At 33.9% G+C, this 23,752-nt stretch overlaps 2 protein-coding genes across 3 annotated transcripts in view; one reads left to right on the top strand and one right to left on the bottom strand.

Annotated features, from left to right (window-relative positions):
• The window catches only part of Ten-m (teneurin transmembrane protein Ten-m), a 433,320-nt gene that overhangs the window by 11,405 nt on the left and 398,163 nt on the right, over positions 1-23,752 (top strand). The window lies entirely within an intron of this gene.
• The window catches only part of LOC146873096 (uncharacterized), a 74,084-nt gene that overhangs the window by 1,842 nt on the left and 48,490 nt on the right, over positions 1-23,752 (bottom strand). The window contains exons 2-3 of one of the 2 annotated variants that reach the window (XR_014981971.1): positions 5,018-5,211; positions 4,682-4,778 (exon numbers count right to left, since the gene is read on the bottom strand). Coding sequence is in view for 1 of the 2 variants with exons in the window: in XM_085655985.1 (XP_085512111.1) it covers positions 5,024-5,211 (188 nt within the window). In the remaining variant the exon portion in view is untranslated. Of the gene's footprint in view, positions 1-4,681; positions 4,779-5,017; positions 5,212-23,752 lie in introns of those variants that run through there. The other variant, XM_085655985.1, reaches the window with a different exon arrangement.

Below are 23,752 nucleotides of genomic sequence, written 5' to 3'. Positions count from 1 at the left end.
AAACCAATAAATGTCATAATATTTCATCTTCCAAATCCGATAACTCTTGTCTTGAAGAATTTTTCTCAAAAACGTCATTCGTGTTAAAAATGTGTAATAATATTATATCTCAAATATCTATTATATATTATTAAAATATAATACAAAATTATTATATTTATATTAAGTGTAATTTTTAAATCTTGAAAAATAGTAAAAAAATTCATATACAAATAATTTTATAATGATAAAATGAAATTGTATATCATTTTAAAATTATATGACGTTGTAGAGGATTAATAAGAATTTTTATCAAAAGTTTGTAATAATATAATAGAAGTAATAAATGTTATTAGAAAATGATGCACTGACGAGAAATCATTTTCAGATTGGAATATTTATTTTCTTTTTTTTTTTTTGGTTTTCTACATTTTTTCTAACTTCTAAGTCACACCGATAATGAATGAATGATATACTTTCGTGGTATCAAAATAGAAGAGTAAAATTCAAATAACAATTTCTCGTCAACAATTGAGTAGTGCATCGTTTTCTAATAAAACTTGTTACTTCTATATCTATACTATATTCTTTCGATGCAATTGATGATTCCCGAATCTTATATATTGTTATTGTAAATGCTATATGATTGATCGTAATACATTTATCACCGATCACGTAAAAATATTTTACATCTTTTTCATTTTATACGATTTCATTTATTAGATTTAATTTTAAACAATTGTGTGCATACGTATTTAATTGAAAATTAAAAATATTCTCAAACGTATCTAATAATTACTCATCGAATAAAATGTAACTGATAATACTATAACGATATTAAATAATAAAAAGAAAAGAAAAAGAGAAGAAAAAAAAAGAGAAATAAAAAGAAAGATGAAATAAATGAAAAGAATGATATTATTCGTATCATTCTAAGCTTTATTATACAGTTAGGTTCATAGCTAGTAGAAACTGGATTATCGAACTTTTAACATTAACTCTAGTCGTAGGTACTCTTACTTGCCATTAAGATAGCACCAATCTAAGCTCATAATGAAATCTAAATGATATCATTGCCTGGAGCGACGGAAGTAAAAGGTAAACGCGGTGGTCGTGTAAAGGGCAGGTAACTGTAGGACGACTGGCCCTTATCAAGGGCAAATGTGTCGCGCATGTTCAACCTGGCTAACCTTAATCTAACTTAATATTTTTACCTTTTCCATTTATTTATCAACCATTTATCAACCGAACGAATAATTTCAAATGTAAAACTTTTTAATTTATACGGCTAATTTTAAAATCCCTTTATTCGATACGAGATCATTGTAATTATATTTTCGTCATCGCTCATGTCGACATTTTTTATTTGAAAATGAGGAAATAAATAGGGGGCTGTTCTATTTTCAAAAATAATTCGATATTGGATATTCCATAAAAGTCCATCGATCATAGCTCGTCCAAGCCACGTTTTACCTGACATTCGTCTCATCAGATGGTGACTAGCACAACGGGAGTTTCGAAAAGAGACACCAATGTGATGGTAGATCACCAACGAAACAAATAGAGTTTTTGATGACGTTGCTAGCCTGGCTATTTGGACTCTGGTGTTCGTTTGGCCTACGGAAAAGAACACGTGAAATTTTTGCCTCATCGCACTTCGTTCGTACAATTAAATCGTGCAATCCCATCGTGTACCAAACGCGACCCAATTTACGATACTAAATGTGTACGTATATTTCCATCCCTCCCTCCCCCGCTGCCTCCACTCCACCCCTCCCCCTCATTCCACTATTTCCTCTCTTCCTCCATCTGACAATTCATCTCTACGTTTCACCCTTTCGCCAATCGAGCCGACAATAGACGGCTTCGACTATCACGAATCAATTAACCGTAGTTGACGTAGCGAAACCAAAGCGTCATTATCGATGTGGGCTAATGTGTAACATTTCGAACATTGAATCGATACAGAAATTCGTTGATTTGTTCTTTAGAAAATTGATATAATTTTAAAATATGAAACAATAGATATCCGTGTGCTCTTTACCATTTACTTTTGAGAGGAAGAAAAAATTAAAAACAAAATAAAAAAGAAAAAAAAAAAAAGAAAAAAAAAAGAGAAAAAGAAATAAAAGAAAGAAAGAAAGAAAATAATTTCATTCGTCATGGGGGAAAAAGAAAAAAAAAAAGAAAAAAGGGAAGATTCGAATAAAAATATTATAATTATTTGACACATACTATTTTCTATACCTTTGCATGATCTATATATCGAAATTTTATAATACTCATACTCACGTTGATAAAAATGTTCTGTTCTCTATTTTCTTAATCTCGTATTTCAAGATTTCGAGGATGGAGAATCGAACGAGTCAGCATGTTGTAAGGAATAAAAATAGTCCTGCGTAAGCCTTCGTTTAACACGATTATTTCTTTTAACTTTAGTTCGGATAAGATTTATACTCTCGATTTTTCCGATTCAATCGTTCGATATACATCTTATTCTTCGAAGTAACCCCGATTGTTCTCTGTTTACCGACAATAAGACAATTCAATTTCACGCCCACGCGAATCGCGGATTGGGTTCCTTCCGGAATTCGACGTTCCTTTCGGTTCACGGCTAACCTAGAAGAGTAAGGAAATGAAGATGGGAGGAGAGGGTAGGGGTAGTGGAGAGGGAAACCAAAGAGAAGAGGAACGGATCTATGAAAGAGAGGATGCGATTTCCACTGACCTAAATGCACGTATTCCAATGTTTGCTGCGAGTGGATAAGGCGAGACGATGTTAGAGAGAAAGTAAGAGAGTGATAGAGAGAGAGAGAGAGAGAGAGAAAGAGAGAGGATAAGATGTAGGTAGGTACACTCTGCAATCTGCATATCGATTTTTCTTAGAAAATGCATTATTCATGAGAAAATGGATCGTACACGTGGAAACAGGGTGATCCGTGAGATCGCGATACCTAGAGCTCATTTGAATCGGCTAGCGATCACCGAGACACGCCATCTTCTCGTTTTCTTTTAGGAAGGAGAAGATAAAGAATACTTTAAACAATGACCTTCGAACTCGGCCTTCCTAAAGGACTCACTTGTCTTTCACCTTTTCTTTCCCATTTTCAAGCACCTATCGATCGATGTATAAATCAACGAATAAAAAAAAAATCTTTCATATTCAACGTGTGTTCTATGTTTTTTGCTTCCTTCTTTTTTTTTTTCTTTTTCCTTCTTTTTTTTTTCTTTTTTTTTTTTTTTTGTCAAAATATAAACGAAACGAAGATAGAAATTTCGTGTGAAGAGATCACCGTGTAAAATTGTGAAGTCTAGTCTTCCGATTCAACGAATAATTTTACTTTCATCCAAATCGAGGAATAGCTATATCAATCATCGCTTTTGCTCACCACTCTAAAGGTTCGACCTCGAATCAATAACTCTCTCTCTCTCTCTCTCTCTCTCTCTCTCTCTCTCTCTCTCTTTATGTATATACCAATACACATATATTATACATATATGTATGTACATATATATATATATATAAACAAAAGTTTCTCTCATTTATCATGTATTCGAGACGAAACGCTTTGCGTTTTGAAAAAGTCAATCGATCATCCGGCCTCTCTATAAACGCACGTACCCTGTCAACGTTCATAAATTATCCAGGACGGAAGCTGTGTGTTGTCGCGGGTCACCCTCGTAGGCACGAGGTGAGAGGAACCAGTAAAAAAGAAAATTGCATAGGTTGAAGAAGGATAGAGAACCAGGAAAGTATTCTCCAGTCCCGGAAGGTGCGAAAAAGAGACAAGACGCATACTCGGGGAAAAATAAAAGAACGTACGACGTCTCGACTACAACGATGACGACAGACCATTCGTTCTGAATGCGCTTTATTATCAGTATCATTTGTTATCTCTTTAAAAATGGTAATACCGGGAGAGGTTCGAGGGTTGGAAAGACCGTGGACAGAGAGGATGACGAGCGATATCATTTATCAAATATGTCTCACAAACGAGATACCTCTTTTAGCTATTTGATAATCCTATAGAATATTTTTAAACTCTTTTTCATTACTGTATATATATATATATATATAAAATTTAATAATTAAACAATCATATAGACAACTAATGGAACGTATAAAGTGATATAAAAAATTAAACACATGATAACTCTTACTAATACGAACTTTCATATATTTCTTTCGTATTATTAAATCAACAAATTTATTATTATTATTATTATCATAATAGATTTCATTTGTTGATAATAAATTGAATGAAAGTTAATTTAAATGTGTGACAAGATTTCATCGATTAAATTGTAAATCGAATAGATTTTACGATTATTCAAAAGGTGTGCCGTTGATTTAAAAGTTCGAGTTTGGTGTGGCTCGAAAGGAGAAGGAAAGATTGGATTAATGCAGAGGCGTCGTTCCTCTTTTGGATTCCCCGGAGTCCGTGAATGTACTAACCTCATTTCTCATCCAAGAAGATGGAACAACGTCGTAACATAGTAGTAAGCTAAAACGATAAGTAGAGAAAGAGAAGGAGAAAGAAAGAAAAAGAGATAGAGAGAGAGAGAGAATAAGAGGAAGAGGAAAAGCGGGTGTGGCATGGAAGGATAGGCCAGCTGCGAGGTAATCTGTCAATTTATTATACGAGTCAAGACTCTTACTGGGTTAGCAGAGCGCGTATTCAGAGACCTGGTTATATTATCTCCTTCTCTCTTTCTTTTTCTCCCTTGAGAATTTTCTTCCTTCGTAGTCATAGTAAACGGCTTTAGTGGTCACGTACGTCCGATCATGTCTTAGAAGTCTAAAAGACACGAAACTCTTTTCTAGCGACATATCGTAAGAAATTGACTATGGAGAATATGAGAAAATTTGTTCCTAATACATAATAAACGATATAGATATAAATGTATATCGATAGATACTTAGATTATTTTCTTATTAAATTTAAACAATGTATTGACATTTATCGATGTAATTTAATATATCAAAGTTAAAAAATATGTTTCTATATAAGTATAATTGAAAATGATAGATACTTACGTTGTTCTAGTTTATGTTAAATTCTATCCAAGGCTTTAGAATGATCCTGAAGTCGAAAGTACGATACAATCGTAAGAACGTATCGCTTGGATCTTCTATTATACTTGTATTTATTGCTCTTCCAGATACAACGTTAATACTGTGAGCTACGATCTTCACATAACATAGCTTTCGCCATACGCCTTCCTCCAAACCTGGAAATATGATACATATAACATATATACCTACATATGTATCTCGAGATGCATGGGAAATATTTGATATTCGGTCACATTTTACGTTCGCTTCTGAGAAATGCCTCGAATTTTTCCTTCGTACCGATATGTTTGGTAAAACTTTTTGGGATTGACCTATATATATATATATATATATATATATATATATATATATATGTATATATATATCCATAGATCCATATATCGATGGATTCACGTATACGACTCACACGAGAAAGCATCGTATTTATTGTTCCGCTTTTCTTATCGAAAGTGTCGTCAGGAAAAGTGAATCGCTTCCTTCGAAGAGGGGTAATCGATTGCTCGAAAAGGAAAAAGAGAAAGAGAAAGAGAGAGAGAGAGAGAGAGAGAGAGAGAGAGAGAGAGAGAGAGAACTAAAGTAAGAGAGAAAATTTGAATAGCTTTCGAAAGCAGAATCCTCGTGGTTTGTAGAGTCACGTGCAAATAAAGTGCTCAATTAATCGCTTGTCTGCAAGGAACGTATAATCGAATCAGCTCTTTACGATGTTAATAAACCTCACTGAGACGAGTAGAGACGAGACGAGACAAGAGTTACGTCATTTCGAACGTCGACCGATTTCATAGCTCCTACACGAATATGACAAAATTCGTGGGGTAGCCATGGAAATTCATTAAAGGGAAAGAGAGAGAGAGAGAGAGAGAGAGAGAGAGAGAGAGAGAGAGAGCTATGGTAGGGTAAGTAAGAAGCATTACGAGATGATATTAGACCTTTGTACCGTTTTCCCTTTCTCCTATGCCTATCTCCAATTCTATCCGCTTAATAGATTCAACGATATTATTGAATTAGTTTGGATGAACGAAGCCCGGCAATTTTGTGGGCTTAACGGAACCTTGGTTACGAAGGAATACGCTTTTGGATTGGACTATTAAAATGATCGATCATTTTAAAACGTCCTTATATGTTATTTTTCTTTTTTTCCCCTATCATTCTCCCATCATAAAATTATAATTTATTTATACAAATAAAATCATATATATTATAATCGATTAAATGTAATTGAAAAGAAAAAATAACTATGGTCAAAGAAAATTTATTATTGTCTCATGTAATATGAATTAATATCTTTATCCGTCTAACTATCTATCTACATAATATGTAGACAATGAACTTATTTAAAGTAATCATTTAATCATTTAATTTCTCATGATTTACTTTTGGAATATAATAAGAATGAATGATAAATGTAATGAATAATTAAATATAACAAGACGGTTAATTAGTACATAGAAAATTAACATGCTTGAAATAAATGGTTGAAGTGATCGTTGTCGTAGTTATGTATAAAATATTATTTTTCTGGTGAGAGAGATGAAAGATAACCGCACAGATGAATCTACCTGTACGCGAGGCGCAGAGTACCACTTCGTCATTTCCTTACGGTAATGGTTATGTTCCTGCAAAGTTTACCAGTTTCTCAACACTTCTCTTTCTCTCTCCCTCCCTCTCTCTCTCTCTCTCTTTCTACCCTTTTTTCTTCGTACTCATGTACACTCTTGACCCTTCCTTAAACGCTCAACCGCTCCCGGTAAGAGTCAAGTTGTATGAGCTTTTACCGTGGCAATGTGCAAAAAAAAAAGAAAAAAAGAAAAAAAAACGTGCCACTCTTTGACAAAAATCTACAGATGAGATAACGTCAAAAGCTAAAAAGAAATTTAGATATATAAAAGATTTATTTTGACTTTTGAGAGAAATTTTCATTTTGTATTTCGTTAATCGAAATAAATATTACATATAGCGTATAGCATTATACGTATATATTTTTGTTCGTCACGCATCATTGATCAAAAAAATTTTTTTCTCTACGACGGAAGAAAAGAAAAAGTTTTTATTACATCTCACTGCTATTGAACTGGAAAAGGTTACGAGAAACAAAATGACGGAATCCTATGGGAGAATGGCTCGTGAGATTTCTGGATTTTCCGGCTGTCTTTTCGTTTCGAAAGATCCCTTCGACCCGTCACTTAATAATCTTTATCCTCTAATTCTACGGGATACGTAAAGTCGAGCGGCTAAGTCGCTAGGATTAAGTTAGAAACAAGGTGAGTAAGAGGAAAACACGCTATGCTTCTCTCTCACTCGTTCCTTGTATCTTAGCGTGTACCAAATCAATGAAAACAAGGTCGTATCTAGGACGTTGAAACGAGATTACGTCAAAATTTCAAAACGATCGAATAACGAGATCACGCGGCGCGTTTTATCTAAAAAACAAAACAAAAAAAAAAAAGAGAAAGAAGAAAGAGAAAACAAAAAAAGAAAAAAAAATTGTGAAATATTCAATGATCAGAATCATCAATTGGAATTACGTTTTGTCAAAAAAAAAAAAAAAAAAAAAAAAAAGAAAAAAAAAGGAAGATGAATAAAAAAATAAAAAACAAATGAAATAAAATAAATATAAAATTTAAACGCTTTCGCACGAATGGATACTACAATCTAGTCGATATAAAAAAAAAAAAAAAAAAAAAAGAAGAAAAAAAAAAAACTTATTCGTACGCCCGAAAATTCAATTGCCGTTCGTGTTCCGACAAAATTTTCATGACATTTCAACAATATTTCAAATTCCTCTGAAACTTAACCTTCCTAAGGATAAAGGAAATAATCGAAGAAAGAGAAGAAGAAATGGAGCCAAAGAATTGACGTGAACAGAACACGCCGTACTTATCTCCTTGGTAAAGCTGAAAAATCCTATCCTATTCTATCCTATTCTATCCAGAGGCTACGTAACGGATTGTCAATCTTCGTTCTATTCCCGAGGCGAGGAAGAAGAAAGAGAATGGAGGAAGAGAAATAGAGAGGTGGAGATTGAATGGAAGAAGATAGAACATTTATCTCAACATTATTCCCCTTTACGAAGGAGAAGAAGGAACGGAGTCTTTCGAAAATCGCTTTAGGCTCGTCCTACGGTTTTCAGGCTGCGTAAGCTTCTGAATCCGAGAAAGCGAAATCAGCACGGCTAATAATTACCACCCTTCGGTAGATTCTATCCTTTCGTATTCGAAGGACGAAGCGCACCCTTCACAGCTACCGCCATTTCACGCGTGGCTAACCTGACACCGCGTGATTTCGAATAGCTTTCGAATCTTTTCTATCGAGAGTGAAAAAGAGAGAGAAAGAGAGAGAGAGAGAGAGAGAGAGAGAGATCCTTCAAATTACATTTCATTCAATATCAGTTGATTATTCAATTGCGAAGGTATCGAACTATCAATGATTTCTACTCTCTCAATGAAATTATTATTCAGTAAAATCTTTTCATCATTTTTTTTTTTTTTTATATAATAGAAAATTAAACATTACTTTTGTCCCTTTTGTACACAGTTTTTTCTTTTTTTCTTTGCGTTTCTTTTTCTTTTTTCTTTTTTTTTTTTCCCCCTCGAATTTACTTTATCACATTATTCTTTTCCCTTCGATATCGTAATTTGGTTTCAATGGAAAATTCCTCGTATATTATCAATTTCTAATTCTTTTCTATTTCTTTTCTTTTTTTTTTCTCTTTTATTTGTAACGTTTTCCTTTTCTTTTTCAATATTAATCGTTGTAACCGGCTAATATGGGCTCTCTTTTCTGCTTATCGAAGAATTCGATGTTAGGGAGAGTGATGGAAAACTTTCATTTCCCAAGGTATCCTGATGGAATAATTCACTTACACATAGGCTCAAACTGGGAAAGAGCCGGGAGGCCCGAGAAGCTACTAACGGCAAGGGTATCCTTGAATTAAAGTGGGCGTACGAGCGTCCTTCTCCTATCGTCGGATGTGTCGAGTTATAAAAGATCGTTTCGGCTGGAGCCACCCTCAGATTGGCTATTAAAACCTTCCATACGAAATATCTCGAGATCGTGTTCGCCTCTGCGAAATCATCCCCTTAACTTCGACTACCGAGTCCATGAAGGGTTGTTTCCAATTTTCCTAAATTACACGCACAACGATGCGACCATTCTGTAGGTACGCACTTATACATACAAACGCGAGTATGACTATGACCGCTAAACTTCGTTTTCGGCCCTTCCTCTCGAACCGCGAATTAATGTTTTCGCCCTTACGCGTTACCAGCATTCGGTTTATCAAGCCATACTCCGATCGAAGGAACATGAATTTTATTGTTATATCTAATCTTATTTGTTTCCTTTGAAAAAATTATAAACAATTATCGTACAATAGAAATTATTACGAATTAAATAATTTAATTTAATTATTTTAATTAATATGAATTTAAATTGTATTCGTAAGTAATAGAATAAGGTAAACAAATATAATAAGTTAATGTAAAAGAATGTAATATAATGTACTTAAAAGAATTATATAATAATATATATATATATTTTTATTATATATTAATTATATATAATTATATATAATATATAAGAATATTATTTTTTAAGGAAATTTTATAGAAGGAATCATATAACGTGTGGTATACGAATGAGTTACAATGGATATATATTGTAAATATGCATTGAGATTAGCTAAAGTGTTGGTCTTACCGTGTAAACGCATAAATGTATGAGTAAACAATCGTTAAAACATGATAGAGAAGAGATTATCAAAATGTGAGTCACGTTAAATATTAAAATATCAAAGTAGTTTACACATCTGTTAAAAGAATTAGAAGTGTGTTACGAAAAATTATTATTTTCGAAAGTAGGTCTCGGCTTACACAAATTTAGAAAATCCTATGATAAAGAATAAGAACTTGTGTTCTAAAGTTGGATGAAATAGTATTGTATCGTGTAATGTATAGTTGTGTAAGATATTTTAGTATTTTATATATACAGGGTGTTCCTGAAATAAATGGCCAAAATTGAAATATTAATTTAATGTATATAAATATATACCTATATACATATATATTAAATATTATATATATATATGTAGTTTATAAATTCAGATTCGATTGTTATCACTGATAAGACTAATATCTCCACGCTAAATGAAAACTATCATAAAACTTAAATTTAATCGTTATAGATCATTGATCTCGGATTATCGATCATTGGATTAATAATTAAACATTGACATTTTATATCTGAGGATTTGATTTCATCTCTCGATCCACACATACACACATGCTATTTCAATCGGGTCATTTACTTATCATTAATATCATTAATAACAAAACATCTGTCATACTATTATAAGATATCATCGTTCACTGAATTTTTGCTGTTCGCTAAATGATCTACCAAGTAATCATTGATTGATATATCGCTCATAAATATTTACCTGTCATAGTATCGATCATTTATCGATCTACTCGTAAATATCCTTGGCATATTCGTAAAACTTTAATTTTGTAAATCCTATGATCTCGTAGAAAAAAGAAAAATAATAATAATAATAATAATACCTCTAATATAAATCGTTTGAGGGATCAAAAAGTAGATTGTATCGTGCGTTTGTATAATCATGATTTTTCCTTTAAAGAAATCCGATTGATCTATTTGATACAAGAACGACGAAGACATCGTCAGATTAGACACTGTCGAAACAATCGAGTCAATTTCACGCTCGATTCATCCCGCGTCTCTTGCATACTTAATCAGGGTCGTCTTCATCGAGAAGCTAATTACATTTTTGTCGTGGAAGGCTCGGTTAGAAGGAAGAGGCGCGAAAGAGGAACGATGGAAGGAAGAGAGGGTGAGTCGCCAAGGGTGGTTTCGTTTCGATATTCTATCCCGTTGGATGCGCGTCGTGGTAAGAAGCGGATCCTCATGAATACACTAATAGCACTAGGCCAACCTCCTCCGGGCTATGCTCTTCCATAACGACTACTTACACGACGAACCTTCTTAATGAGAGGAATATCAACGGTAGCTGTGACATTCCCTTGTGAAACTAGGCCGTTGCAAGACTTCTTCATCGATTTTTAAGAACGTCCATGTCCCTTCGAGGCCTTTTTTTTCTTCCTCTCATTTCTTTTCTTCCTTTCCTTACGATGACCCCTTTCTCTCTGTTCTCTCTCTCTCTCTCTCTCTCTCTCTCTCTCTCTCTCTCTCTCTCTTTCTCTCTCTTTCTGTCATCGTGAAAAAAATGACCCAAAATTACAATAAATGAAAAACTTTCAAACGTACAAACATAGAAATAAAATAATGAGAATCTGTTTGCGCAAAAGTAAAGAAAAGAATTTTCATTGCAATGAAAATTTCATTGAAATTACGATATACTTAAAATTATATTTAATTTATTATAATATTATTTAAAATCATATGAACATTCATATATATCAAATTATTTTCTTCTTATTTATTTAATTTAATCTTTATTTTAATTATTTCAATGCATCGCAGAAAGTCGGATATTATTATTTAAATGAAACAGAATCTTATGGTTTTGATTTGTACGTATACATACGAAGTGGATAATTTTCCACACGATCAACGCTATCAATCAATTCGTTTTCCCTCCAGTATTTGAGTTTTCACTATCGATTACTTCATACTTAAAAAAAAAAAAAAAAAAAAGAAAACCTGTGCAATTTACAAGGTATTATTTTCACACCTTAAAACCCTAATTGTTCCTGTTTAGGATTTAAGGACATTCCAGTGCAACTTTGAACTCAATTGAAACAATTCGTTCATTGCACGATTCATTGATGAATTTTTTTTTATTATGACAGAATTGAAAATCAAACTTACTAATTATTATTTACGAGGCTTCAAAGAATGCGCAATATTTTTTTTGGAATTAAAATTATTCACATCTTGTATAAATGACAGCTATTCAAAGTCCCTGGGATTTAGTATAATTTGAAATTTAATTTAAGGTGGTGCACAACTAGAATTAAACGATATAGGATAGGAATAAGTAAAATACAGATATATTATATCCATGGTTTGCAAAGGAAAAATATCGCATATCACATGTTTTCTCATTTTCGTGATATTCTCGTTCAAAAGTTTTGAATATCAATTCTTCTTATCGGAAATGTTTCTTTTCTTTCCTTTTTTTTTTTTTCTTTCCTTTCTTTTTCTAGTACAAATATAAATATAAATAAAGATACGGAACCGACTATCTACGAGCAAAAAAAAAAAAAAAAAAAAAAGAAAAAAGGAAAAGAGAAAAAGAAAGGGACAAAAGAAGGAAACAAAAGCCATGGAGTTCACGAGACATGACGGTGGTATCAAATAGTGGAAATTGTTTTCTTTTATCTTAATGGAACAGGCAAGTAGGGATCGCGGGTAGCCAGTTACACTCCCACCTATGGTTGAGGATATTGTCCTTTGGTGAGCATGTTTTGAAAATGAAATCACTTTTTTCTTTGGTAAAATTACGTAAAGTATTGTTTATTGAGATCGATCGTGGCAAAACTTGTAAAGACTGGTATAACATTTAACAAAATCAAAGCCTAGAGGGTAATGATTTTAACGAAAAAACTGGATTGCCGCTTTGCTTCTGATCGTTTTAGGTCATGCGTGACCTAACGACGTTTTGCAAGAGGAACGAAAGGTATAAATCGTCTCTGACCTAACACGCTCTTGGTTCGTTCGTTCGTTCTAGAAAGAGGGTTAGAGAGAAAGAAAAAGAGAGAAGATTTTCTTAACATGATTTCACGCGATTCAGTGGCACGCTTTTACACGCGTACTTGCATATCTCCACAAGCCATACGTGTTATTCTTTCCTTATACACGGAAGCGAAAATATAAAACATGAGAGAAAAGTTAAGATTATCATCTAATCATTGCGACACCTTTGATCGTATAAAATCGCCTTTTTATCGCTTATTCGACTAAAACTGGTTGGAAGGATATGGTAGAGGGGGAAGGGCGGCAGGGGAGGGGAGGGAGAGGAAAAAAAAGAAAATGGATTGGCTCGCCGTTTCATCGGACGAGCGTTAAAAGTAAAAGGTGAAAAAAAGAAAAAAGAAAGGAAAAGAAGGAGGAAAGTGGAGAAAGCTCTCAGTATAAGAGAAAGAGAGAGACACAGTGAGAGAGAGAGAGAGAGAGAGAGAGAGGGAGAATGATAGGGAGAACTCAATTCCGGTGTAGGCGAATAGCCTATTAGAATCTGCCTCGCCTAACTTGGAATTAAGTAATCGCTGTTTGCATATTAATTGTTCATTATGACTCCGGGCAGCAGCCTCCGGTAAAGTTAGCGGGACGAGAAGAGCTTGCTCGGAAGTGCGTTCGATGCCCATAGTTGGCTACCAAGTCGATGCCTCGTTGCAACACGGGAGAAATTCGTGTAACGACACTCTATAGTTGCCTATAGCGATCATTCTCTCAGTGTCTCTTTCTCTCTCTCTCTCTCTATCTCTCATCATCCCTTGATCATTTCTATCCATTCTTGAATCTTCGATATTCTAACTGAGATCATTGTATTCCCTAACTCTGGGAACAATTAAAAAAATTTTTTTATTTTTGATACTATTTTAAAGGAGAAAGAAAAGAATTTTTAAATTAATATTCTTATTATTGCGGAGGGATGTGAATGACGGGGAAAAGAGGGGAATCGTTTAAATTATCGCAAAGATCTATCTTACTCTTTCATTAATTACATTAATACATTCATATAACATTGATATATGTATATATATATATATATGTATATATCTGTTTAAAAATAAATAGCGTCGAGAGGATTAGTCGAATATGTCATAGATGTTAGAGTGACAAAAGAAGGGTGTGGATTAAAGTTTACAAAAGGGAAGCATTTTCGATGCGTGTTACGTCGTAAAACACGTCGTCGTGCGTAATAACTTTCTCATTTGAGAAACTTTATTTAATGTCCTTTATTCGACGCTTTCTTTACGATCTGAGAATATAAAGTGCGTTAGCCTAGCAATAATGTTGCCAACTCATAAAAGTTAATACACTCCCAATATTTTTCAGTACAAATTATCTTACAGTCCCTTCTCTCTCTCTTTCTCTCTCTCTCTTTCGTTCTCTTTCTTTCTCTCTTTCTCTACTTCATTTTTTTCGTATCCTCCCTCGTTCACTCGTGCTCAGTAGTATATGGAATGGTCGTAAAAAGCAGGAACTACCCTTCGTGGTCTTAGTTACTGGATGGAGCAATCGCGATTTCTCGATGAACGTTTGAAACTTTCTAACTTCGTTAATATACATAGTTGTCTATTTAAAAATAACATTCGGGCACTTTGCTCATTCATATATACATAAGTGCATATGTATAATATAATACATACATACATATATATATATATAATATATATAATTAAGATAATTATATATAAACATTTTTTCAGCCCCATAAAACTTTACTTGTTTATTCATGAACAAGAAACATATTATTCTGGGTAACGCATTTATAATCAATCTATATTATTTTAATATCGTTTCAATATTTATGAATGAAATTGTTTATATTTATTAAAACGTACAATTCTCTAATCAATAATTCAAGGATAAACTAAATTACATTAAGATATATTGAAACATATATTAAATCATTCGTATGGAGATCATTGTGTTGACAGTTCTTATAGTGGAATAGTAATGCCATTACGATTATCTTAAAATTGCACCTTCTTTACGAGGCCTTTACTTTTCTACCCTCAGATCCTACGGGATAGCAGATCGGTCTCGTTCACGATGAGACTGCGATGGAGGCATGCCAATGCTCGTAAAACCGTGCCTTGTATTCCGCGAATCGCATCCATTTCTCTTTCCTTCTTTCTCACTTGGCTATGTATTACGAATTCAAGAATCGACTTTATGACGCCAAGGATCACATAGACGAATATTCACCCGGCGATATCGTCATTCTCCCCGTATCTCTCTCCTGGGCCTTCTTTACGTTCAAGTTAACATCATGGGAACGTTATCTTTGAGAAAAGGTTATTATTCTAGGTACCTAGTATGGTTGTAACTTTGGTGAATAGTCAAATTGCATAGGATGATGGTAAGGGAGAAGAAATAATGGGAGGATAGAATATAGTGTTACCTGCATGTAACCGAGTATTTGTTCTTCTTCTATCAAACGAGTCTTATCAATGTTATCGAATAAAGTAGTATAGTCAGACAGGCAAAAAAAAGAGAGAAGAAGAGAGGAGGGAAAAAAAAAGTGGATCTATCGCGTTAAGGCAAAACGCCAGCAAGACTTTTTCCATGGAGGAAGTTCGAAAAGGAAGAAGGATCCATAAGAAAAGAAAAAAAAAAATGGTGAAAGAGAGAGAGAGAGAATGACCCAAGACGACGTAGCAGACATAACGCATCGCTCGGAGCGACGCATACGGGCCGATTCGCAAAAAGTATCCGGGCTTTGGCGATACGGCCCCGAAGGCGCCTTGATTCTCTCGCACATGCGAGACGCCGAGAACGTTGAATCGACTCTGGCTCGATCCCTTTCTCATTCTCTTCCTCTTTCTTCCCTTCCTCAACCTCTTCATCCGGCTACTCCCACCTTTATTCCTTGCATCCTTTAGCTCTTTTCGGGGTTGCTTTGGAATCGATGCTCTGCAGGAATGCCTTCGTGAATCTTCAAAATTTATACGACTATGGGTAATAACGGATCTATTTTATGACTTTGGCAACGTGAGATCACTTACAAATATTACATATGTCTCGTCGTTGGTGATCCTTTGTGATCACCAATGTGAACTATTTGCCGAACGAATTTCCTTTTTTCCTTTCTAAATTTTTTTTTTTTCTTTATTTTTTTTTTATCTCTTATCGTTACTTTATTCTCCGTTAAATATTTTTCTTGTCTCTATAAGATCTCATCGTTAAACGAATTAATTGATATTTATTATTTCAGATTTAATTTAACGAAGAACATTAAAATTTTCCAATTATAAAATAATATCCTCGAAGATAATCAATCCTTTCTCATTATATATTTCACATTATATATTTGTTGTATATATATATATATATATTTGTTGTTTTTATTGTTGCGTTAAAATAAATAAAAAAAAAAAAAAACGAAAGAATTTGACGAACAATCAATTACACATTTTTTAATTCCAATCGTTGTTCAGCGATATTAAACCAAGAACGTTTTATATCTCATACATAAATATAAAAATATTATAGATAATAAATAAAATCTATGCAACATTATTACACATCAAATATAATCGATATGTCACAATAATATTACGAGAAAAAAAAAACTGTAAGATGAAGAAAGATTAAATGATGATATTAAGATGAATTTACATGTGTGTACATCTGTCGTCGATACTACTTTTCCTACTTTGGAGGATACATTCGTTGATTCATAACGAGAAAAAGAGGAAGAGAGAAAGAGAGACAGGCAGGTAGAGAGAGATAGAGAGAAAGAGAAAGAGAGAGAGAAAGAGAGAGAAAACACATACTCATGGAAACGAGTGCTTGCGGTCGAGCCGTGCAATCAGATAGTGTCCAGTGTATGTCAACCCCCTCCTGCCGAATATAAATTACGCAATTTGTATAAAGAGCAGGAATGTCTGGCATCGTCGTCGGGTTTCTATCTTTCTCTCACTATCTATCTGTCTGTCTCTCTCTCTCTCTCTCTCTCTCTCTCTTTCACAGTCTTTTTCGTTCTTTTTCTTTCCTGCAAACAGAAATATGCATAAATATAGAGAGAAGCAACGACAAGCGTAACGCTAATGCGTTTAGTCTGGCTACGTTCTGGTAACGTTCGCATTCCTCCGTCCTTTTTTTCCCTCCAAAATTTTTTTCCACGGAACAAGCCAATGGAAATGGAATGACGGACGAACGAGAGCGAATGGCGAGGAAGTAGAAAATGGACGAGAGAAAGAGAGAGAGAGAGAGAGAGAGAAAAAAGAAAAAGAAAAAAAGAGAGAAATAACTCGTAAAGTTCTCGTTTGCAAAATTATACTTAACAATATTATTAATATATTCTGTCGAATGATCTTACTATCGTTTCGTCATATATAACGAATAAATTATTTTCATTATTTGATAGAAATAAATTTATACGATATACAAAAATAAATTCTTTTCAATGATCCTTCAACGAATAGCAGTAAGTAATGATCAATGAAAAATTAAAATCAACAAATTAATATAATTTTTACGTATTAATATTAATCGATTGATTATTCGTGGTAGAGAGTGACCATACTATACGGTCAAATTCATTATACGAGTAACCTTGAGAAAGAGAGAGAGGGAGAGATAGATAGATAGATAGATAGATAGATAGATAGATAGAGAGAGAGAGAGAGAGAGAAATGGTTAGATGGACCCGCATTGAAGTCCGTCAGCTAGGCTAGCTCGTAATAGACAGTGTGTATGCAAATTAGTCGACCCGAGTAACACATAGGGGTTAATACTTAGCACATGATGGGGCGAGAAGACGACGAGTAGTAGAACGATCGCATTTAACTCCAATGTCTAACGTTAGAAGCGAATAGACGATGAATTGTTCGTGAAATTCGACGTTCCGTCACGACAAACGACAACTGCAATGATAACATATTCGCCCTATCTCTCTCTCTCTCTCTCTTTCTCTCTCTATCTCTCTCTCTCTCTCTGTCTTTGTCGATATTAAATATAATACCTACGTAATATAGTATTAATTATACATAGTATAAACCGCAAAAGGATATTGTTCATTCTTAATATCATCTTTGATTCGAAACAAAAAGATTCGACCCTATAACAGAAATGTCCCTTCTTCCCTTTCGCGTTGTCCTTCCATCACAGTAATTGTTTCATGGTTAAATTGTGGGGCAGGTTCGATCCAACGTGTTTCATGCCTTTAGACATCTCCCCTCGTAATTCGCGTAATTTCGAGCGTCTCTTTCTCTTCTATCTTCCAACGGGGTGAAATAGAGTGAGAAAGAGAGAGATAGAGATAGATAAAGAGAGAGAGAGAGAGAAAGAGAGAGAGAGAGGAAGAGAGAAAGTAGAACTCGTAACTCTGGGAACGGAGGCTAGTATTTTGCTCTCTGGGAGGAAAATCCTCGGTGGTCCTTTCGTAAAGATCGAGACCCTACGATGAAAAGACGGCGAAGAGGAGATTACTCTAGGTAGTCTCGTTAATGTACGGACTAAATTAAGCCTGGGAACTCGTTTTAATGTTCTTCTTGTTCCTGAGACCTCTTGAGAAAGTAAACTCTACGTCGAACGTAAAAGCGTATCTTATGCGATTCGTAGTAGTAGTAGTAGTAGTAGTATTAGTATTAGTATTAGTATTAGTAGTAGTAATAGTAGTAGAGAGTATACGGTTAGGAATATACTCGATAAAAGTTTTCTTAAATGCCAAATAAGTATTTGTGTTATTATCGATAATAATTAATGATGATATTTATTTATATTTTAAATACCTATTATTGAAAATTGATATTATTCGTTCAATGTGACTATGTCTAGACTTTGAAGTCTATAAAAGAGATTATAAATTATATTTAATAAAGATAGAAAAAGATTCACGTAGTGATATATAACGAAAGGCTTAAGAAACGCTGTGGATAGTAATCGAAGATACTGTTAAGAACTCGTTACGCGTTGAAAAGGATGAATTCGCTGAGAGGTTGAAGAATTCCCAGATCGTAAATAACGCTTCGAGAGCTATTTCTTCGTGAAGCTTCTCTTCTTTTCTTTCTTTCTTTATTTCTTTCTTTCTTTCTTTCTTTCTTTCTTTCTTTCTTTCTACTTTCGTCCTTTTTCCTTTGAAGATCGATAAGATAGGGAAGGGAAAGGCCGGGGCTATCTTTTCTGTACGTAATTAGAAAGCGAATCGGTTCTTTTAATCGGGAGCTTCGTTTCATTTCACTGATAACGTCCGTTGTAGCTTCCAAGGGGGTGTTCTCTGAAGAAACTAGACGATCTATGTAACAACGTTATATACAGTACATACATACATATGTATAAATGTAAATAATATATAATTTAATTCATCCTTACTTACTTTTAATATAATACTAATTTTGAAATTAAAAGATTAATATATAATACGCTTATTACGATCGATCAATAACTCTTTTTTTCCGCAATAAATGATGAGATAAAGAAAAACGATTTCATAGTTTATTACCACTAGTAATTGTTTTAATAATTAACATCGATAATTAATGGCATACCGATTAATTTTTAATCCATTGCATTGTATCATTCATCCTGTATATTATCAATCATATACAAATAACGTACTATCTGTAAATAATACATATATGTATATATTATATAAATACTTATATATATATATATATCTACGATACTACATAAATATGTATATTCAACGCATCGTTGCGGATCCATCGATAACGAGAATTTGGATTTCTGAACGGACGAAAAAACAATGTCATCAATCATCTGGCTGTCCTTCTTTTGTCCGACGCTCGTCGTTGCGGCAGCTTTCGTTGAAACAACCAATGAAAAATGACCTACCGGCAATTATGAGCAGCTCCACGATGAGGAAAATTTTATATGGGGAAAGAAAGATGGAAAATATATATATATATACGCGATGTGGTATGCCTCTATGGATGCCACCCTTTTCTCTCATGGTCAATCCGTGCTTCAGAGAGAAAGAATGGAATCGCGTGACGAGCGACCTAGCTCTATTTTCGTTTTAATCTATATCATCGTATTCGCGGTTGAATCTGATTATCGATACACTTTTAACGTGAAAGATTAACCGATATTACTCTATTCATGATCAAGGAAAATTATAAAATTATTATGAAATATTCAATCATATAACGTCATCTTTTTATTCAATTCCAAACGATAGATTGTTCTCTCTATTGAGATCCATTTAAATTTATTTCGATATGAAAAATTTATTAGACTGTTCTTAATCTATTAATTTATTATAACGAATATTTAAATTGTTCATACAAACAAAATATTTATTTGTATTGATAGATTTAAATAATATTTCAGTAAGTATTTCTTTTTCATTTCTTTTATTATTATTTCTTTTAATCGTAAATCGAAATTCTTCAATTTAATTTAATTATTTGATTTAATTGTTCAATACAAGAGATCTTTTACTTTTCTTTTTTTCTTCTTTTCTTTTTTCCTTTATGTCCATTGCAAACTCGAATTTTGTCCAATTCAATTATATAGTAAATATCGACAAAATCAAGACATTCAATTTTAGGTAAACTCGCTTTTCCTGTATCATCTTACAACCACAATGGAAGATAATTTGATGCTTCCTTTCTACTATTTCACTTCACTATAGAGATTCAGAGAGAATTAATACACGACATTGTAAACGAGTAAAGTAAATCAATATTTTGAATATTTGAGTTTATTTATAAACAACAAAGAATAAAAAAGAGTAAGAGAGCGAGAGAGAGAGAGAGAGAGAGAGAGAGAGAGAAAGAAATAATGTGTAATTTCGAATAAAAATAATAAAAAAATAGTTCGCATTATCAGATTTCTAAAAGAAACATGATGACCTTTGAAAAGTTTTCTTTGACATTAAAAAAAAAAAAAAAAAAAAAAAAAATCACAAATTTGTCGATATTTATCAATTCAAGTAAAGAAACATTTCTATTACGAGTATTTATAATCTATCGATAATTCATGAGTTCGATTCTTCGATCAAACTTTCATGAATTTTCCAACTATCTCAATCTATATTTTCTTTTTGCTAATTACGAATTCAACAGTATTCGTTTTAACGGATTCGAATGGGGTAGCGGCCATAAAGATCTAGCGGGGCGTCGACAAGCGCGTCGATTTATTTCCACGAGCGTACCACGAGCTCGACAGATCGATCGACAGATATCGAGACCGCAGTTTTTCACCGTTTGAATAAGGAAGGTTTGCTTTGCACTCGATCCAATCTGATCCATCGACGCAGGTATCGGTACTTGATAACTCTCTTTTCGTCTCTCTTTCTCTCTCCCACCCCCGCACTCTTTCTCTCTCTCTCTCTCTCTCTCTCTCTCTCTTCCTCTTCATACTCGTATTACGAGAATGGTGAACTTTTTCGTCAATAAACGAGCGTGCTTCCATTTACTCGTTACTTCATCATCGGAGTTCCTACTTTTCTCTTCGGAAATTCGATTTACACTGCTACTCAAAAAATGCAGCTAAGAGAAGGAGAGAGAAAGAGAGAGAGAGAGAGAGAGAGAGTTAGAGAGAGAGAGAGAGAGAGAGAGAGAGATAGGGCAACTCCATTCGGTTGCTGGATTTATGCTCGTCAATGACGAACTCATATCATGACGTTATCGTTGACTACATAGCTCAATAAACTCAAAGCTCAAAGTTGATGAGAGAACACCTTATACAACGTCATTCGTTTCACGATACCACTAATCTATGATCAATATTTTATTTTATTCCTTCGACTCCTCCTCCTCTTCCTCCTTCTCCTCCTCTTACTTCTCCATCATCTCTTCTCTTCTTCCCTCCTCTGCTCTATCCTTTTCTATCCTTTTCTCTCTTTTACTCATACTTTTAATACAACCCGGTTAATTGGATTTCTCCGGTTCGTTTTCAAATTAGATTTTCACGTTATTATGTCCTTCAAGGAAAGTTCGATAGCACATGCGTTGGATCTATTGGTTCTACTTTTGAAATAAAATTTCAAGCGATCTATGACGAGATCAAAAGCATATTCAAATTATTACGAACGATATCGAATAGATTTAGTATATGTAATTGAAGAAAAGAAAAGGAAAAAACAAAGAAAGAAATATATCGGACGTACTTTATAGATAAAGTATAATTTAATTAATTACTTATACGATAAAGGGAATGATGTGATAGAAAATGTAATAGAATAATTTTCTACGTTAAAGTATTTTGAGAAAATATAAAAATGTAGAAAATCAATAATGATAAATAATTTTGAGAGCTCCTGGATTATTTGTTGTAATAAAATAATTAATAACGATGGAAGGTTCAAAGTTGAAACGAATATCGAAACGATGAGAGAAACAGTTGAAATGAGAAAAGTCCAATCCCGTTGGAAAACAGAACGAGTTTGTTCTTGGTTGGTCAGAATTTCCGTACAGATATCTAGATAGCTATTGTACAACATAGGGCAAAGAGTATTGTATCGTATATCGTTGACTTTGGGTCGTGAAGGATTTTATCGTTATGAATTTAATATTCATACAAACAAACCCTCGAGCTGTGGCATTCTCAGAGAGGAACACATGAGGATGTAACAGGGCAATGTGAACGGTCATGGAAGGGTGGTACTTAGAGGGTTGAAAGAAGGGGAGCCACGTACTCGAGTACACTACTATACTCTCTCTCTCTCTCTCTCTCTCTCTCTCTCTCTCTCTCTCTCTCTTTCTCTCTTTCCTACTCTTTGGTTATCGGTAATTCAATAAAAACGGGGAGATGCGGCTGAAATTTAATATCCAGTGCCATTAAAAGTCTCCGGTATTGTTTTCAGTTAGTTACAAATTCAAACTTGACTGAGAAAAGCGATACGATTGTTCAAGTTCCGATCGTTTAGTTCATTCATTTTGTATGATTTTGAATATTTGAAATTAAAGTTAACAAGGAAACACCTGTTTCTGGGTCATGTCGAAATATTCTGAAATCATGAAAGCCACTAAAAAGGATGAGACAAAGGGTACCGTATATTTCTGCATTACCGACTAAACTCAGTCTGAGTGTTTACCTCGTGGGAATCTGGCAAACCGCCGATTTATCCCTTGCGGTGTAGACGCATTCGTACTTATCGTTATTAATTAGTGGAAAGTGTCCGCTGTGGGTTTTGGACGAAGCTTGAATTTTCGCCATGGCAAATCCTCTTTTGCGACCCTTCTCTAAGTTCGAACCTAACTACCATATTACTCGTAAAAATTCGTCACCTAAGGGACTGAAAAGTGGGGGAGGGGGTTGGTGGTGAGGGTAAGAAAAGGGACAGGAGAGTGGAAAAAAGAGAGAGAGAGAGAGAGAGAGAGAGAGAGAGGAAGGGAATCTCTTTGGATTTTATTAAAAGACAATCTTTTTCAAGCCATCGAAAATAATTTGATATCTAATTTGGAACGGTTCGCAAAAGCCACTAGAATAGAAACCTTCTCGGTCTTTCGGCAATAACAGTAGATCTACCTAACGAGCCTCTAAATAAGAGAAAGTAATTTCATGTATTTATGCGTGAATTACGGTACAAACGGGGATATCTCCGGAGGCAATTAACGCCGACTTCGTAAAACGAGCACCTCTCTAGTAAACTCGAGGAAAATGCCGTTGGTAACATTCCTGTATTTACGCATACACCTACACATACAAATACACAAAGACATATCACATCTTCTTACACGTACGTCGTTTGGCCCTTAGGAATAATCAAAAGACTTTTGCATTTCTAACAAAACTAAATTAATTATTTGACCCCGTCGTTTTCCTTTAATAATTAATGAATATAATTCGTAATTATGGATTGGTTATAATTATCGTCCATTGAATTGGAACGAAAGAAAGATCAGATTCGATTATAAAATATAATATAATTTATTAGTGTTAACGTTAGGTCGTCGGTTCAATTGCATCGTCGAGAATAAATCTCTGTAGTTCTGTACAAGTTCGTTGACTCGCCCGTGAGGTAGGATGATATGCCGAACTCTCTCGCAACAAGACCCGTGAAATCCAGGATCT

This window comes from Vespa mandarinia, chromosome 3, assembly GCF_050613455.1.
Source record: "Vespa mandarinia isolate Hongniang chromosome 3, ASM5061345v1, whole genome shotgun sequence".
Taxonomy (NCBI): Eukaryota; Metazoa; Arthropoda; class Insecta; order Hymenoptera; family Vespidae; genus Vespa; species Vespa mandarinia.
Note: the sequence above shows the minus strand (reverse complement) of the source record. Positions and strands in the feature narration are given on the sequence as shown.